Below are 20449 nucleotides of genomic sequence, written 5' to 3'. Positions count from 1 at the left end.
GTCATGTGACATATCTCGACATTATCGAAGCATACACATATAGAATATCATTCCAAGCAAAGCTTCCTATTACCCAAAATGCGCTATGATTGACAGATCAATTACCGATCGATTTCTGCTTGCCAAGTTTGAGATTGAGCATTTCAAAGGACCAGGATGGAAACAGGTGATTCAGACGGGACCCTGAAACAGGAAATCAAGAAGACACACTACTAAAATCATTGTCAATCTATTTAGTAGACAACCATTGGTATTCCCTAACTTCGTGAACCATCATCAATATCTAAGGAGAAGAAAAGAAGTTCTTCTAGTGTGTTATGGGTCAATTCTTGTTCCTATCGATGTCGAGGAGGGCAACCTGTCTGAAAGAATGTTATACCTTGTTAGTTATTGTTATCACTTCAAGGGGTGGTGGTCGTTTTCGGGCAGCAGATGCAAGAACAGGTTAAATAGGCGGGGCAAAGAGAGAAAGAAATTGAATGTTGTCATCTCCAATTGATGGGGCGGTAACGAATAATCATCATGCATAACATGCAAGTTAAGCCACAGGCTATCACGAAAGTGGTATGAGCAGTCATCATTTCAAAGCCAGTTTAACGTACCCCTGTGGTAAGACAGTATCGTTGTCAGTGATAACAAGCATATTGCCCCTATAAATGCTGCTGCTGCTGCACTGATTACCTTTTGTTGTCTTTTATAGTGTACACAGGCAAAAGTGCCCCCGATATATTTTGAAAAAATCTTTCAACGAAATTTTTTCTCAAAAGCTCCAAAAAAATTGTTTTCTTTATTTCTTGTTTCATAAAATTTGAGAAATAAAGTTTTTCAAAAATAATTCCAAATAAAATTTCCGAATTGTTGGGCATAATTGCCTGTGTGCAAACAATAGCACATTTTAATGTGATCTTAAAAGAACCTGATATATATCGTATAAGGAACTGCATAAGATCCTAAACAAGGATCTCATAGGGCATTTTCGTCATGTGATAATAAGCGATGAAGTGATAAAGCTGGTTGAGTGTAGGCGTGTGACCATACAGTGAGGTGATTAGTTCAGGCATTACTGGTGAAAGCACACCTAGAGATCAACAGTTAAAAATGAAGTGATTATCTTATTAGGTGTATACAACATTCTAGTGTTACCAATGGATGCAGGAAGGGACTCATATTGTCAGCATCACATATTTACATACCATGTCCATGTCCTGATCCACGCCCATGACCAAACAAAGGATAGTTATGGCTGAGGCTGCGACCATAGACAGGCACGTGACCTTTAACCTGTTTCTTGCCGTTGGATTTTTTATCAAGGACCCCAGCAGAATGTTTTTCTTTAGTGCTACTGCTTTTCTGCCGTCCATGGTCGCTGTGCCTTTCATTGCCATGCTTATTACGTTGTTTGTTTCCTCCACCTAGGGTTACACCATTGAGAAAAAATTAATGAAAAATGTGCAGCAATGCAGCCGACGAAATAGTCACGAATCTGTGAAAAAGAGCCCAATCATAAACAAATTGCAATTTGTTTTTTTGTTTTGTTTTTTTTTTTTTAATATGAAGTCTTTGGGGTCTACTAGTCAATACACTATATTATGTATCCTTTCTCACATGTTCAGGAGTACCCACTAGCTCTGTCGGATGATGAAGTATTCGGTAGTCAAAACAACATTTTACAATCTCACATAAGCACAAACTTTCGAAGGTGAAAGATCGTGAGCTCATGAGAGGGTTGAAAGTACTATCCTAGTGCTCCGTGACAGTGAGACTGAATACAACTGCGAAGCTTTGAATTGATATGATTTGAACATACGACTGTACTTTAAAGAGGGTGACTACGTGAAAGGTCAAGGAATCAACTCACCAATGTTGAACTTGCTAAACTTCCTCTTTGGGGTACTGGGACCTGACGGGGGATCATCCTCTGCAGCTGACATGCTCATTCTTGGACTTAGCTTGATGTGGTGGCGACCAAACTCGTTGTCGTTCATCTCCGAGTCACTGGCAGCCGAGAGGATGTTGGAGGAGGATGTGTTCTGAAAATATAAAGATTACAGCGATCATGGGTCACGTTAAGCTTGGTTCAGAGGACGGTCTGCCGATTTGAGAGATAGGAGCCTTCAGCTAGAACATCAAAGCTCAAACGAAACGACAATAAAAGTCAAATGTTCCAGAATTCCCAAGAGATCTGAATGTTCTTGGCAAGATCGTCATGGACGTATCTTGTGCAACAACATCTGACATTACATGTAGACACACTAACTCAAAGATATACAATACCCTTTACTCAATACTTAACATATAAATCAAAATCTAGAATCGACCACAAGTCCAATGAGAACTCAGAAGGAGAAGGAGACAAACTATTTACTTTTTTCGTCCTGCGCTTGAAGATGGATCGTCGTGACTTCCCTTGTGTGTTGCCCACTTCGTCCACGTTACCCGTACTCGTCGACTTGCCCGGTTCTCTCTCATCACCACTCTCTGAGGTCATCGACATGGTTCTTCTAGTCAGAAACAAAACATGCATAAGAGACTCATAATATCAGGTCGGGAATGCCTTATGTCTTACCACAAGACATTCGTAAACTTGACCGTTTTTGCCCTGGAATCGAAAATGATTTAGACTGGAATCAGTTCTCTTAGATGGAGAAATAGGATTTTCATGTAAATGTCGACTCTGAATATGCATCACGACAATGTAGCATACTATGCATTGGGTACAACATATAACCTTGAATGGAAATGATGAAGATGACAAGTAATTCTAAGTTGTTACCACAACACTTTGTGGCGACAGTTTAGATTCATGAATGTTAAAGTCTTCGTGGATGCATGCAGCTGCAGCTACCGACAAATGAAAGTCAATCGGGTTAAAGATAAATGAATGTGAAGATATGCCACTGAAAGTTATGTGAGTTATGAAATTTCACAAAGACATGACATTTACACGTGTCACTAGGACCGTACCTTGCCCTATGGACATAGTTCAGCAAGATCAGAGACATTCACATCACTGTCGACTGTGTGTATGTACAACTGACAAGACAAAGATTTCAAAACAACAAGCTGTTTAGAGGACTTTAGTACACGACACATTGAGAATTAAAACAAAAATTATGTAGACATGTTCTGGAATGACATGTGTCTTTCACTTCAACTGAAATCGAACACGGTAAAATTAGTAACAGAACATCAGTTATCAGTAACACAGTCAGCACTTTCACAGTTAGCCTCGCCATTTTGATGGTGGGCCCGTGAAAGCATTTTACAAGTAACATCATCATACTTTAAGTTACTGAATAATGCTTTTTACGGAAAAACCTTTTTTTTTTTTTTCAAAACTACTTTAAGTTACTGAATAATGTATTTTACGGAAAGACCTTGTTTTTTTTTCAAAACTACTTTAAGTTACTGAATAATGCTTTTTACGGAAAAACCTTGTTTTTTTTGCAGAAGTGGCATGAAAAGGAATGTGGATAAAGAGATTGAGGGAACTTTCACATTCACCACAGAATATACAACACTTTAGTAAATGTTTTGCTTCAACATCCCTCTTAAATTGACTGTAAACATAGACTGCCTAACAAATTGTGCACAACTAACTATCAAAATTATTCGAAGATAAATCTGTGAGATTAGTGAAATCTTCCTGCAATAAACGGCCGTGTTATGTGCCCATAGACGACGTGGCTTGGTAATGAAAAGTAATTGGTTAGTGAATGGAATTGCTATAGTAACACACATTGTGATGTGGACTAAGAGGTGTTTCTACTCAGGTGAATGGTATTGCAACAAAGTGAGTGATGTTGCAAATGCTGCTAACAAGAGAGGATAACCCGTAATAAGAATCACGGCGAAAGATAACAGTGCTTCTATGTCACAATCAGTGTTGTTAGGTAACATTTACTGGTGTAGCTAAGCAACAGAAAAAAATGTTGCTAGGCAACAGTGGAAAAGGTGTTACTAGGCAATAGAAGATGGTTTTCTTGGTAACAATAATAGTGTTGCCAGGTTACAGACAAGGCTTATACTTTATAACATAAGTGCTGCTAGGTGACGACAAATGGTGTTGCTACGTATTAATTGTGATGCAAATATAGCTTGACAACAGTATGGGTGTTGCTAGATGAATGGTGTTCCTTGGTGACAGTGAATATCGTTCCTAGGTGGCGGTAATATGCTGTAGCTTTGAAATAGTAATGAAAGCAAATTGTAATGCTTGGCCTCTCTAAAGCACAGGTCAATGGATAAGACTGTGAAGTTGTGCAGCTACTCTGCATGAACTAACCTGACCGAGTCTTTTGAAGGAGCAGGGGATAAAGAGCGGGAACGCAGATCTTTCCTGTAGAAAAAGGTGACTCATGCTCAAATAAGGTGAACAACACATGTAACCTGTTTCAAGTGTATAACCACCTTGATTTTAGAGATACCTGGTGTTGTGTAAGGAGCCATCTTGAAGGGAAAACAGAGCATGTGAGGCATGATACGATGCTGAAGCAGTACCATGGTGTCATCTCTTTGATGCCACTGTGAGAGGGTAATGTAGCATTGGATGTCTGTATAGCTCCTACTATCCATTTGGTATATGTGGTGTCAAAGGACACGAAAACAAAACACACAAGACGAGACTGCCTCATTTTTGCCTGAAATGAAAGCGATGAAGTTGCTATACAATAGAAAGGAACTAATGATGAGTCAAAAGGTGTTAAGTTATTTGGTATAGAACTCTCGAGACTGTGAGGATAGTGAGTTGTGTTAGTCAAATACAACACTGTCTGTGCTGTAAGAATTGAAGAACCAACCTGATGCAGAGATGCTGCGATGATGCACTCTTTTTAACAGGAGCAGGTGACTTTGATCTTGACCTACGACCACATGCACTTCTTTGTAAGCGGAATGGAAGAGAAAAATTATAATATCAAGAAGTGTGCAGGTCATGTTTCATATTCATCAGAATAACCAGTACAAGTTCCAAATTTAACCCAAATGAACTGATAAGTACTGCAGCTCAGTATAAATGTTTGAAGGCATCAATCACACTGTGTATTAAAACATATTGGTTAACAAGATGGGTTCATCCCATATCCGAACTGTAAGCAATAATATCAACTGATAAATTTCCATCGAAACTCAAGTAATATAGGGAAGCTTTCGAACTATTTGACAGATTTGTATTTCCACTCAAGTCAGTAATGAGGTCATCTAAGAACGAAGAGATCAAATCTGACAGACGCCATTTCACATTTAGGTTAGCATCCATCAGTAACTGAGGTTCACTCTAAAATATCAATATTGAACCATTATGGCTTGTATGATATCATTATCCATGAGATGAAATACTTCTGTTACCACATTTGCCGGTAAAGCTACATGGAACCAGAGTCTTTGTATAGAAAGACTCTGATGGAACATTGTCCCCATTCAGATTGGACGGAGTCATATTTCTCATTACCTGTTGTTAGCCGAGGCGGCTGTGTGGAACCTATACTTAAACTCTCTCTCTCTCTCTCTGTTTAGTACAATGATTTCAACATTTGGCTCTTTAAAGTAACAACATGGTACTCGGTGCTTTGAGGAAATGAGTAAAGTCATTTATCAAGTTCAAACACTGTAATATATCTATACCCATGGAGCCATGGCTAACAAGGATACAAACACTGAAGGTCCGACTATCCAAATGAGGTAATGATGAAAATCATTGGTGCTGAGGATCTCACAAGATAGAAAATTTGGACAGCATTACCCGAATTACCCCTTTATGGAATGGTTATAGATAAGAGGGGTGATGATTCAAGCTCATTAGAAGTCGGTTATCTAGCTATTGAAATACTCATGTCTTGAGCAGAAAGCGGCAAACCAAGACTAGTTGCCATCCTCTGCAGAAGCAGGAGGAACCAGCCTTGTAGGAAAGCATCGAGTGAGCCAAGCAAATTATTAGAATGTGTCGATTTGAAAAGAAACCAACCTTACAGAGAGTCGGGAGACGCTTGGTGAGGGAGACCTCGATCGGCAGTGGCTTCTTGAAAGCACAAGAAAAAACATTATCAGTTATGTTATTATATAGAAGATATGCAAGATATGCAATATCATCCAAGTGTCGAATGATATGGCATACTTGTATTGTATATAGCCCCTTGTCGCATGCAACATCATGACCTACTTTTGGTTCGTGAGCCTTGTGAAATTCCCACAGAAGGATAAGTACACTTCCAGAAAAAAACTTTTAAGCTTTTGAAACAAAACATTTTTTTAATAAATAAAGTACAAAATAAGTCACAGTCATCCAAAAAGCGTATTTTTGTTATGAGAAAGAATCATTACCACATAAAGGTATCTTCATCACCACATAAAGATATCTTTTCTACCTCAGGCGAGCCAGCCGACTGTCGCTTTATACTCATTTATATTGGCAAGAGAACCAGGCTCAGGGGACTCATTCTATAGCAAGTGATATGTGATGTGAGCCGATGAAAGGTGAGAGGAGAGTTATTGATGTACAAATTAGGTCCAGCACTGTGGAGGATAGCGACAATAGCGAGATACGTATTATATACATGACCTTTATGACCTAACGTCGTGTACGACTGTATATCTGTTTGTTGTATGGGATACCCAAACCTCATGTTGGTCAATTCTAAACGCCTTGAGTATCAGTGCTAGGTGGAGACCGTGTGAAGAAAGGTAACTTCTTTTATCCAGTGGTTTTGACCAAGCAGAAGTGTAAAGTGAAAAAGCGTGATACACTTGGCGAAAAAGGCGGAGAACGGACGAACCTGATTGACAGCATAGATGGACTTGGAGATGGCGACCTAGATTGTCGACCTCTAAACGAGAATGAAGATGGAGATAGTATAAGAGTATAACGGCCAAGATCAAACGGAATCATTACATTTTTGATGGCATTGGTTAAATGGCATTACCAAATTCGTAACAGAATCACAAGAGGCTTTGAAATAATCATTGTCCCCTTTGGTCTTGACATATATAGTTACATCATCGGTATGCATGCGAATACCTGAGACCCAGGGTTTCCCAAGACCCCATCAGCCATCACAGAGCAGCTATGCCGTAGCATTGTCTCTGAGGGATCAAGATATACGTTTTGTAAATTTTCTCGTAAAATGATAGAGACCAGCCCAGAAGCCTGCAAAAAGTATCAGCCATAATCCGTTACTTGGAAATGTACTTAATGGTAACAGCCTGCAATATCTTCACCAATGACTTTGTATAATATCCACTTCAGGTAATGTTAGGGAGAGTACTATGACAAAGCATCAAGATTTTGGCAGCTAGAAATTGGGGTTAGGAACTAGACATATGGCATGTGCTATAGAATGTTTGCAACTAATACGGGCTGTACCATTAAGGGCCTCAGGTATAGGTCTTGGGCAAATAACTGGGGACATGTGTGGAAAAGGTGCAAGCGGTTTAGCATTTCAGAAAATATCACAAAATCAAATCGGACGAGGGTACTATAGGGCTACAGTACGTTGTGGTAATCGATCAAATCTGAGGAATACTTCGGTTGTACATTATGTGCAGCAATATTGGTGGAGGAGCACGATACATAAGCCTGTGCTTCAATGAAAATTGTCAAGAAAATATTACAACAATTTGCGATGAAGTTTGACCATGAGAAATATTTGAGTAAATGGAAGAAAAAGTGCAGCAATGTCGTGTAGGGGAACGAAACGTAAGCTGTAGATAATACGAATGAACCAACCTTATGGAGAGGAATGAGAATGCCCTTGACCACGACCGGGAACGTCGTAAGCTCTGTCTTAACACATAAAAAATAAATAATTATATTTCAGAATAATCTTGAATACTCAAGCAACTGACAACAGTTTTAAGCTTCTTTGATAACATATTGGCCTCTATATCAACGAGTAATGAAGGCGACATACAACAAGTGCTAAGGAGCTGCCTTCGAAACTTGAGAATCGACAACAGATCTACTGGTGTGACAACTGATTGGATATATCTAACTGACCGTCCAAGCGGTCGCCATATTCCTCAATGACATTACTTGTTCACTAAAGGAGAGACTCGTCATCTAATCTATCAATGTGTAGAGTCGGCTCATTTCTCAACGATCCAACAATTGAATCATAAACTTTCTGATTAATATACGTGTATAACACAAGAAAAATTCATAAGTTAGTGAACAATTAGGAGACATAAAGTGATATACTGCAAAAGATCACAGATGAAGCTATTTAATTCTGATTTGCGTCAAGAACAGGGAAAACGAAACACGATTCGAGAAACACACAAATCCACTGCCAAAAGCATGGTAACATTTCGGCTTTATGTTACAAGTCGGTGAGTTAAATATTAACACTTTGTGATATACTGAACCAGAACACAAACTCACGGAAAAAAGCTAACAGCACTGATTTGATGCAATAAGCTGACATAGAGAATGGTAGGAACCTTGTTAGTGATATACCGACAAGAGCACAATTTGACTGATAAGCCCATCGCTTCACGTTACTAGTCAGTGACGTGCCACAAAGTAAGATATTGATATACAAGTAAAAAGTTATGTTGATGCTTTACGTTAGTGAGTTGACACTGAGTGAAATATTGAAAGAGATCACGAAATACACAGGTGTTAGAATGTGATACAGGACAACAATATCCCACCTCTGAGGTGTAACACAAACCTGATAGAGAGTAGAGACAGGCCATGGGTTGGAGAGGGTGAACGGGATCGTCGAGGATACAATATTTGACTAAAAGATAGAAATTACACAAGAATCACATCAGGGCATTTGAAACGAGACTGTCGATGATAAACAAATGGATAAAGAAAGAAATGACAGACAGTTAAGGTACATCGTAAAGGTACATTGTAACTGTAGTAACTGATTCTGAGAGGTGCTCAATATTCACTAGTCATAATAGCTACGAGCTACTGGTGTGATAAGGATGTGAGGACTGCCAACGTTGAGTCCTAACCTTGGATGGTTCTGTTATTTACAAATACTTGTACCGGTGCAGAGTAGATAAACTTGCGTATTACTTTCTGAGAGGGCACTGATATAGATTTCAAAGTATTCACCACGAATGTTTGTTTTCAGTCCGCAACGGCTGGTAGAAAAGCAGTGCTTAGATGGAGAAGGCTGTTTCACTCCACAACCTTAGCATTTAACGCCAGCAGGAAACACCAGTGGTTCGTCAAGAGTTTTTACTGAGATCAGGAAACCATGCGAAGTTCTATGAAGCTCACTGTACATTATCATTATGTTTTATAGGTACTAGGAAAGCTTCTATTTTGATGTTTGCCAAAGCAGTTTCCACCAATCGAATCCCCTATCCACCCATCAATGCTTTCATGCCACATTAAAGGACAACCCGTTCTAATGAAGCCATTCGTACGACGTCGAACATTCTCATTTTAACTAGCTTGGCATAGCAGTATGGATGTCGTGCCTCAGGCGACCTGTACAGTATTGAATTTCCATCCTCTCTGATTGAAGCTGATGGTATCAAAGCGACGGAGAAAACGCAAATAAATTAAATGGGCTTCGTGCGGTGTTCAATTTGAATCCATGAAATTGGCCACTTTGTATGGATTTAAGGTTCTCCAAGGTCGTTATTGAGTACAACATGATTCAAAACAAATCAAGATAGTTTTATTCGACATCATCTTCCATGTGTAAGTCTATCGGCGATGTGGAGAGCTGGGATCATGGAAGAGATTGATTAAGACAAGAAGTAACTTTATACATCTAACAGGGGGAGTTAACTCAGAACTGAGAGTGACAATTTGACACACTGACAATTTAGAGCTAACGTTTCTTTCAAACGGGTTAGCAATTTTGTCGGCTGCTCTACTCTGACGGCGCATATTATGCATTGAACTTCGAAATGAATGTGCCCACATACGATAGAGATGTGTACTTAAGTGGATGTTCACACATGTGTGCGTTGTATAATAGTTGTAAAATGAACAGTACTTTACAATCAAACATACGTAAACAGTGGATGTTCACACATGTGTGCGTAGTATAATAGTTGTAACATGAACAGTACTTTACAATCAAACATATGTAAACAGTATGACATAATCACGAACAGAGTTCGTTCACACAGACGTGTGAGTTGGAGTGTTTTCAACAGAAACAGAAAGGTTTACATTGCACATGAGAGCAGTACATCGACAGTACAGGTTTAAACGTTCAAGAGATTTCTAAATATTTCTAACTCTAACAGCATACAGTTCACATCAGTTTATGATTATCACACAAAATAACAATGGAGCAATTATAACAATTTGAACATGTTTGATAATATTGACTCTGTGATAGAAGTATATGACCATGCAATGATACAAATATCAGCCATGCTTTGATAAAAAGCACCAACAAACAAAATAATGGATGTTGAAGAATGTCAAACTTTCTTATTTCATGACGACATCTATTATAAACAGACTACAAAACGAACAGTAGGAGTTATCATCAGGGGTCACTAAAGATGGTTGTGGTTACTAAAAGAGATATGATGATATGATGCAGACAGCAGGAGACAAAGGGATATGGAGTCACTTGGGGTTTCTTTATTGTAGAGAATGACCAAGGGTTAACAACATGGACAATAGAGGGTATCAAATGACCAACTGAGTAACGATTAACTGCAACAGTACTTCACCGTGGGCTATCCAGGCACACGGTATTATATAACAAAAAACTGCACCAGTAGAACACATCATGTGACCAGATATGACCAAAAGAACATCATACATTTCGAATAAACAGATAAAAAAATCATACTGACTGGACTGAATAAAGGTGGCACTACTGAACACTCGGTGAAAAATAACTTCGTTAAGACATTCAATTCAACATTAACTCAGCCTTGACAGAAAATTGTGATATTTCCTTGATGGCGGAGGTTTTGGTAGTCAACTGGTTCAGTTATCAACCCTCAGTCCTTTAGTTGAGGTGCAGTGATGTGGGTATGGAGAACAGCGATGTTGTATTTGACCATGTGTGTAGTGAGTAACCAACTATATTGCCCTGTGCCGAAAACATTGCGTCCAAGCCTTGTTTCAACTAACTCTCATTGAACACACAGATGACTCAATAGTAGTTACCGACATTGACATTACCAATACATTGGAGAGTGTTTGTAAAACTATTCGTATCGATCATTTCAGTGGTGCCACCTTATCAATGGCAATCCTTCAAACCATGGGTACCATCCCACCACCAGAAAGTCTAGCTTCAATTATAAGTCTAAACTCAGACATAAAAAAAACATAAGATCTGAATGTTGCTGGATCGTTTGCTTGTTGGGGGTGGGTGCTGAGAGTTTCTTCAGTAAGTTTATCATGTCTGTGATGTTTAGTGTAACGGGTTGAACAAGGACTGAGGGTAAACTCTTCAATAGTTTGTAATCAGGGCACAGTTGATCAAAACCAGTTAAGTCCCTAACTTGGCGTTACCAGTAACTTGTTGTTATCGCCCTCAGTTAAGCCCAGTAAACCTAACGCGGGGTTAATGATAACGCCAAATTAGAAACAAACTTGTTAAACGACATGAAGACGGCGCAACGTCACAAGACATGAATTTGATACTGTTTCGATGCTATCTAGCCAGTTAAGGGGCCTGAACAAAAGGTCTATCTTATGTGTGATAGGGTCATGAGTAAGAGACGCGGCACAGCTGACTAAAAAGCATCGACGCTGTATGTGTTGAAAACACACCTACATGTAGTTTTGTCTTCCCAGCCTTTTGAATCGGTGCCCAAAACTGTATGACACTAAACTTTCAAACAAACGGACGATAAGTTTTCCCTCAGTCCCTCACCCACAAGTGATGACTTATCAAATTTGGTAGGAGTAAGTGAAGGGAGTTTCACATCACAGTGAGTCTTCTAGGATATAAGACCAACATAAAGCTCAACCATGTGCAAGAGGAACAATGGAGGTGGATGAACTGTCACAAGGAGGCGCTGAGAGGATGTGACGCCATCTGGTGGAGGGAAAGTATACTATAGGATCGCAGATGACAACATTGTGAGCTCCACAATGATGAATGAGACAAACCTGATTGAAACGAGGGAAACAGCAGGTGACGGAGATCGGGAGAGCTGGGGACTTATGGGAGAGAAACAAGAATCAAGCATCAATATGCAGCATAGATTGGTTCCTAAATGCATCAAAAGAGGGCTAGGGTAGATTGGTAATTGCCGAATACTAATATTGAATCGACAAAATTAGAGCAGTGATGGTTAAACGCCAAAATATACTCGTCGTGTTGACCTTTTAACACCGATAAGCGGTGCTGACCAAGCAGCAATATGCATTGTTAACTTTTAAACAGCTTAAGAGTCTGTAAACCGAGATTTTACAATTTAGGAGAGATTAAACAGGAAAATAGGAGAAAACCAAGGAATTTATCGAAAAATCACGGAAATTTACCGAGGATTCACGGAAATACTGAAATTTTCTAGTTTCTATTTTCAAACGTTTTCCGAAAGTTCCAGTTGATTTTCGGTTCAGATTTCCCTCCAACCCTTGCTATGATTGACCATAACTTATTGAAATGTACTCAGTCTCGTAATAGTTTAGCAATATCAATCATTCCGTCGACCTCTATTGAGACGATAAGGAATCAATCTATATGCAGGAGAGAATGAATGCATGTATGGATTAAACACATTCCTAGCCATTCGTGGAGCTTGACGAACAAGAAACATGAATTATTGTACATAATTTTGCAGGGTGAAAGCAGCTACCTCTTTAAGTAACTAAAGGATATATCTGAAAACTTATTGCACGATGTAAAGATATGATAATGATGTTTTCTGATTTCGTAAAGTTTTCTTTCCATATCACTCTCCTTGAACTTGGTGATTAAATTACAAATTTGTTAATCTAATTACCAAGTACCAAATTACAAGTTCGCCGAACGAAGTGATTCAAACACTATTCATGTACTTGTTTATTCTTTGGTACACTTTCTTCCGAGAGTACCACGAGTTGCCCAAGAAAGGTCTAAACGTTTAGTGATTTGTCCGTGTTTTTGACGAAAGCAACTACAGCTAAGCCTATTGTCTAGGAAGCTGGCAAGCTCTTTGGTATTATCATGCCAAGGGTATTTAAGTCAGTCTGGAAGAACATAATAAGAAAAACATCTGAGCGTAACATCTAAACATGAAGTACAGGGAGCTAAGGTCAAATGTCCATGACATGAAGACGTCGACATGCTTGGACAACAGATGCGGCTGAGAAAGGAACATCTTTAGCGTGGTGAGACAGGTGACAGAATATGCGTTTGGTCATTTGAATCACCACACCGACCTTCAACAAAACATAGGACTTAGATCAGAGAATGTTGGACGAAGTTTGGATTTGGAATAAATCTAACTCAGGTAATATACAACAATCCATTCGAGTGTTCATGGAAACTTAAGCTGCCAACCCTAATTTCTTAAAGTCAGCTAATCGACCCTACAAGGGAAGCAAACAGATGGTAGCTCTCATTTGTATCATAGGGATGTCAGGATCATTTCAACCAACGTTGCTTGAATCTCCAATTGAATACAATTAACAGTACATCAAAGGAGGCGATCGTAGCGAACGTTGAGCGAAATGAAACCTTAAAGTTCAAAGAAATATCTATTCCATACCTAACAGCAGTTGAGTGTCCCTTCCCCTTATCACGCTTCTTGGCAGGGCGATTGGCTGAGTCGAGGAGACCGCTGAGTGCAACTCGTCGGAATGTTCCGCCATGTTGTTCCTTGATGAAGTTGACCATTTGGCGGACATCACAGTAAAGACTCTGAAACACAAAGTTCTCAGGGCCTCAGTGATTTGTCACAACAAGGCGAATTAGATATGTGAAATGTTTTAGATCTGTTCTGTATGTTCGCTGAATTACTGAAAGTAATCAAGAAAAACATCATGATGATTACTCCACCCCTCAAAGAATCAGAATCATCAAAAACTAAAAGAAAACATAAACTTACAATGTTTTCGTGACCAGCAAGATCCTTCTTTGAGTCGACGAATCTTGACACCATGGGCTTGAGGATGTGAGCAATGACTTGACCTTCGACGCCCTTACCAGCGCCACCTATACTGTGGCCGAAGTTGATGGCAAATCCTGAGCGATTGGTGTTGTCACCTGCATTCTTCTTTTGAGCTGAAAATCCAGAAAAATATTTTGGACCTTTTGCTAGTCATTCTTTTATCAACATCACTGATAATGGTATCATTAACTGGTTCACATGAAAAGTGTATAAAAACCTAATCACGAAGGAATTCAATCACCAAAATCAAGATGAAAACATATTCCTACTGACTTGGTAAAAAGAAAGCACTTGCCTTCCCAAGATTAATTTGGGATGCGCAATTTGGCTTTCTTCACCTCTCTTTTCTTAAATGGACAAAGCAAGGCAAAAGAAAGCACATTGCATTTCCACCATCTCACTACATACAGGGCCATTTCTTCCAGAGGAACCTAGGTAAATAGACACAGCAACATTACCCAATGCCCAACGAGGCTTTCACCGGAAACATTGAGCCTCCTTCTCGCATGTCATCGCCAATGAAAGCGTTGCTAAGGTAGCGATTGGATCGTGATAGATATATTTACATAGGAAATCCCGGCGGAGGGTTTGTCAGCCTGCGAGCCTCCTGATAGGAGGGGGATTAGTTAGAAGGCATTCATCATATGTAATTTGTCGCAAGATCCTGCTGAAAGCTGGCGATTTAACCCTTCAAGATTAAATTGTCCTTGGAGAGTCACATATCAAACTACGACAGTGACAGTGATCTCGTTAAAATATGTCGATCTACTTTGACTTCACTCTCAGCTTACGTAACTGTATTTTAATAGCAGAGTGAGTCTCACGAAATGTAGAAATTTGCGTGATCCATTTTGCAGTTGCGATGTTATCATGCTAAGTTAGTTTGCTCCATCATCTTAGTAGCCTGCTCAGCCAAGAGTCATTAGCAAAATAATGGTACAGACTTCGTCATGCAGCTCGCCATATATAAAGCTTGTAATTTGTTTAACTTGTTTCGAGCAACATATCCTTTGAGAGGACGTCTATATACTGATTGCTTCTCAAAATCCAGCATTCACATCAGGCTCTGCTCACTGAAAGCCTAGCATGTAAGATGGCTCACATGGATAGGGTTACCAAGCCAATCAAGAAACCTTTTGATTGGTGTAATTACAAATATAATCACATCTCCAGAACCACGTCTGACCTTAGCTTAAACGAAGCCAGAAAGCCACCGCTATTGAATCGACTTATTTTCAATATCGCCATAGCATTGACTGAATATCTAAGAATATTTTCACACACGGCTGACCGTGATGAAGGCTCGACTAGAGAAGGTAGTGAACCAGTAACTATTAGCATCGAGCCAGGGGTAGTCAACGAGAAATCTGATTATCTAATGTTGGAGGCGATATCCACTCTCCAATGAGGGAGCATAGCGTATTCACTGCGAGACTGGTGTACTTTTTAACTAATACATGTACATGCAGAGGTTTGGAGATTGGGGGATATCCACGCCAGCAACTGGTGGGTATGACAGCCAAGATGAATTACGCACGAGAACATTTTACGATATTTTTAAACTGGGATTGTAGCGGCGAAAAAGTTGATGCACGATTAACTGGGTCGGGAATTACTAGTGAAAATCATCCCAGCTGACATGATTTGTTAGATTTAGATTAGTTTGTACCAGAATCATTGTATTTGTGTTGCGATATCCAAGCATGTCTCTTTGCTATTCAGAGACTTTCAAATACAGGACTTGGGATAAGCTCCGGTGGACTGTCCAATCAATGTTGAGTTCTGCATCCCTGTGCTAATTCGTTGGGAATTTGAGTTAAGCTCCGGTCAAATGTTGCTTTTGGAATTGGCCGATTTCGACAAGGTAAAGTTTGATACCTCTGGGTCATTATTGAACACAGAAGAAGCCATTACGAACGCAGTGGCGATGCTCGATAGCTAACCACGTGAAAATGAATGAGGCTGGCGGTGCCACTGGGTCAAATGACCATGAAGCCTAAAGGGTTAGCCCTTTCTCCCTAACAATGTAACCATTATATTCTTGCCGCCAATACATATCCCAACACAGAATCAATCAATTTTAATGGCCAATATCTAAATTGCAATATCACACATTTTTTTCTGTGAGGCCATAAGAATTCAGCAGCATGCGAACAAGAGCTGTTAGGAATGTGTTGTGAGAACTTGGGAGAGCACAGGAAGTGAGAAGATGGCGTCTGCTGGGATGTAACCAAGGACATTCATTTCTCGACAGGACGGTTTTTAGGGGGATTCACTACTATAAAAGATGACTTTTAAAGGACATTCACTACTCTAAAGGACGGTGTTTAGGGCATTCATGCTTCTAAAGCAGGTATGTATTTGCTCTAACGGCTGATGGTTTGGGGCATTCATCGCTCTAAATCCTAATGGTTAAGGACGTGAATTGCTCTCTAGTCTAGTGTTATAGGGCATTCATTGCTAAGAAGGCTGAAGATGTAGTGTACTAGTCACTCTAACGGCTGGTCTCGGAGCAGAAGTGTAACATCCTTCGAGGTTGGAAACTTCATACTCATCGTCCTGATCCAAAATGAATGGTTGGTCGATATAATGATCGTAGAGGGACCTGCTTTATTGTATCTAGGAATGTTCCCACGTCCTCGCCTAGCAAGAAGAGACAACCTTAAACCCGGTTTACCTGGTGGTGAATAGGTAGCACTAGGGACTCCCGAATCAGCACAGAATCCCAGGAAGGCATGAAGGAAGTCCACCACTTCCTGAACTGGACGTTTTCTGATGAACTCCCGGAGGTATTTCCTGAATTGTGTTGAGTTGAATCGCTGGAGACGTTGAAGGCAGTTGAGGCCGTGGCTTCTCACATGTTCACCGAGGGGCCCTCGGAAGCCGTCGCCGCAGCCGTGGGGACATCCCAAGGCTTTGAAGATTCTGAAAGATAGGTTTGATCAAATTAACAAAACAATTTACAGCCATCCCAACTCGGCTACGACTCTGAGTTCACCTCATAAGTTCAAAATTCTCAACAATTTTCAAAGCCATCGGGACCAGCGATTCTTGGTCGTCATAACGGGGTGGTCGCGTTACCGGGGTGGTCGCCGACCGGGGTTCCACTGTATACCAAGCGACAACGCAACATCCTCCCAGGCTCTCGTTATTGCGGCACATGAATATTGTGCGGGTATCTAAGTTGGTCTACCTCGTTAATTATCTTAGCTTTGTGGTATCTTGTTACCGATGATCAAAGTCTTCTATCAAGCTTTGAAGTCGACTTGAGTTGTCTGTCTTTGATTCGAGTTATGCACCGCTGATGCAGTTAACTTAAAAGGCATTCTTTTGAGAAAGGTTGTCACTGGTGCAGGGTTCTGTCATGCCGAGAAGGTATTGACTAAATGCACGAGAGTTTAGCATTGTTGAGGAAGATGCTGTCTGTGCCAAAGCACACGCGACGATATGCTCGTTCATTTAGCTTTGAACAGCGGTGATATGAAAAACTGCAGAGAAGTATTCCAGGCACATGTTTATGTGTTGATCATGGTTTCAGTGTTGAACTGTCATGAACAGATGACCATATATGTATTTATCTGATGCTGCCTTTGTTACATGTCAATTCATTACTCATAAGAGCTTTGAAGAGAGTGCCAGTTCTTAGAAAATATAGGCAATCCTAACACAAACGAAGATGTTTGCTTTAAGAGTGGAGTCGGTTTGATTTAGTGACAAGCCACATCGTGTGGTTTCGACGCGAGGATGCCACCATTAATCAATCGAATTGTCCGACACAGACTTCCCACGTTGCAATTTTCGATGCAAGTGTACCTTAACGGTACCTTAAATTGCAGCGTGTAAGCCAGACACCAGGTGCCAGGCTTAACAACTTGATAGCATCATCGCGTCGTCGAGTATCAGAAGCGGACAAGGTCTATATCCCATTACCTGATGACTGTATCCATGGCCATATTGTGCAGTGTCATCTCCTCCTCTTTCTTCTCGGCGGCCATCTTGGCAGAGTCCGGCAGCTCGTCACCGCAGCTTTCTGCCATCTTCTTCAGTTGTTCCTTCTTGCTGTCGCCCTTCTTCTCAATCACCTCCAAGTCCATGAGAACATTGAGAATATTCAACATGACATCACTACAGCGCGCAGACAAATCGTTTATTGCGACAAAATGTACCGCTTTGAGCACAACACGGCAATTTATATGGCCCTTGCTGTCAATATAATGCACCGAACCTCCGACCTCTTCCACTTCCTCTTCACACAAATATGAAATATTGGTGTCGGTAAAACTTCGGTGCAATCCTGGACGGTTCGCATGTTCAAATTTCTCTGAAGCTATACTCTCTCTCTTTCTCGACCAATCAGATGGTGTTGGCGACGGCGACGGACTATCCTCCGTTATTGTAATGATTGGTTTTGTAAGCATCTCAGGTTTTAAACTCATAGTCCGGCCGACAGGATCCTTCTTATTTTGCGGACTAGCGATAGGTGTTAAACTAACCGCGCTTTCTGAATCAGTGCCACACTGCGTTATCACCGGCATACTACGTCTCCGCACTAAATCTGAGAAGCTACCTGATTGGTCGTCATCATCGTCATCCTCTTCATCCATACTCTCGTTCCCAGGGTCCCTATATCGCCCCATGGCTGAGCTCGGCCTCGGAGGTGGAGTACCCTCTTCAGCACTTTCAATAGTCATGTAGTCCTTATCTTTATCTTTCTCCCCATCCGAATCCTTTATTTCGATCTGCATTTCCTCGCTGGACTTATTCAGATGCGACTGTTTCAATCGTATCTCGATCTCGTCTTGGTCTATGCTTTCAATCCGTGCTAACTTTGTCTTGCTCTCGAACAACTGGCGGACACTCCTGATCCGTTTGTGCGGGTAGTCCTTGTTAGGTGTAGGTGAGGGCGGTGGACCTATACTGTAGGATGATCGATTGATATAGCAGCCAGTATCACGATCAGGCAGACTGATTTCGTCCTCGCTATCTGGTCGCATGGGAGGTGAGGGCGGGGCGGGACGATACACTGACACAGTGATCTCTGGCACAGGGAGCGACTTGCTCCGCTCTCGAGTGAATTCCTGTCGGACAAGATCATCACTGACCTCGAGTAGGCGCTGATGTATATACCGCAAAGACCAGTAGACACCATCCTCGACCCAACTCGGACTAAACAAGCACCGTAACACAGCCACATCGAAGTAACTAGCACTGAGGATGTCGGGGTTAGGAGGACCTTGAGCAGCTGCACTTTGAGCAATCGCTGTTTCAATACGTTTCTTTATGAAATCCTTGTCCAGATTCTGTAGTGGTGAGGTAAGTTTCTGAAGGTTTGACATGTTTGCGATTTTTGAGTCTGGCATGAGTATCAATGAGTCCTTTCGTCCACACTTACAACAGCTACCATTCTGACTTGCCGTGCCGTACAAAACAGTATTGCAGACTTCACAGACGACTTCCATCGATACAGATTGCGTGTCTGAAATCGTCCCGCAGATATCGCTCATGCGAGCTAAGGGAGCAAGGGGTGATGATGACTCGACCACACTTCCGCGACTCATGATGACGGGTTCTGGCCCAAGGTAGATGTTGTCTGTTGAACTTCCTTTCCCTATATAAATATTAGCAGCATTTGTGTTCAGTTTCAAAAGACTACGTTGAGCTTTAAGGACGTTTCGTTTCGGTCGTACAGGTGTCGCAAAACAAGGTATATCCGGTTGGTGGTAATCCCATAATGGCTGCCATAACCGTAAGCCGTTCTCCAACTTCAAACTCTGAAAGTCTGATTCTTTGAGGCTTTGTACTAACGGCGCAAAGAGGTACACAAATAACTGTATTCCTGAAAGACTGTGGAGGGGTAGCGTAGCAGGTTTCTGGTAACCGGGGAGAGCGGAGTCCGCATCGTCGCACTCGGATGCTGCGTCAAGTATAATCCAATGTAGCGTATACAGCAGTTTCGTTTCGCTGATTCCGAACTTTGTATCCGGGAAGTTCTGCTTCCGGTTGCCCAGGACAGCTGCGCAGCAGTGCATGACGTGAGGAAACGATGCCTGGATGAGCCGCCATCTTGAGATGCTCTGGATGGAGTCGCAGAGACTAGGTGACAGCCCGTGGAGGATGTTTTGGACAAGTACACGCTCGAACGACTGGAACGATAATTAATGAAACAACATAAGCATATTAACATGATGCAATGTAACTCACACTACATAACATTGAAACATGTGGCCATCGGGCTTAAATGAGACACTATCTCCCATACCGTCAGAAGTAATGTAACTCTCATTGATCAGTCCGATATCAATTTTTTAAATCTCATTTGAAATAGTTTGAAGGTTATCCTAACTTAAAATAGCATTTATGGCACTGATATGATATGAGCAAAGAAACATCAATAATTCATAGATGT

The 20449-nt window shown here is 40.9% G+C and overlaps 1 protein-coding gene across 1 annotated transcript in view; it reads right to left on the bottom strand.

The window, feature by feature from the left end:
- The window catches only part of LOC135495015 (protein unc-80 homolog), a 94433-nt gene that overhangs the window by 43582 nt on the left and 30402 nt on the right, over positions 1 to 20449 (bottom strand). Inside the window, exons 3-15 of the mRNA XM_064783402.1 lie at positions 17974 to 20186; positions 16721 to 16968; positions 13981 to 14156; positions 13642 to 13793; positions 8667 to 8735; positions 7721 to 7777; positions 6771 to 6821; positions 5963 to 6016; positions 4800 to 4880; positions 4286 to 4339; positions 2366 to 2498; positions 1859 to 2030; positions 1194 to 1412 (exon numbers count right to left, since the gene is read on the bottom strand). Coding sequence (XP_064639472.1) covers positions 1194 to 1412; positions 1859 to 2030; positions 2366 to 2498; positions 4286 to 4339; positions 4800 to 4880; positions 5963 to 6016; positions 6771 to 6821; positions 7721 to 7777; positions 8667 to 8735; positions 13642 to 13793; positions 13981 to 14156; positions 16721 to 16968; positions 17974 to 20186 — 3679 coding nt within the window. The remainder of the gene's footprint in view (positions 1 to 1193; positions 1413 to 1858; positions 2031 to 2365; positions 2499 to 4285; positions 4340 to 4799; positions 4881 to 5962; positions 6017 to 6770; positions 6822 to 7720; positions 7778 to 8666; positions 8736 to 13641; positions 13794 to 13980; positions 14157 to 16720; positions 16969 to 17973; positions 20187 to 20449) is intronic.

Source organism: Lineus longissimus, chromosome 10 (assembly GCF_910592395.1).
Source record: "Lineus longissimus chromosome 10, tnLinLong1.2, whole genome shotgun sequence".
Lineage (NCBI taxonomy): Eukaryota > Metazoa > Nemertea > Pilidiophora > Heteronemertea > Lineidae > Lineus > Lineus longissimus.
The sequence above is the reverse complement of the archived record's forward strand: the minus strand, read 5'-3'. Positions and strand labels throughout refer to the sequence as shown.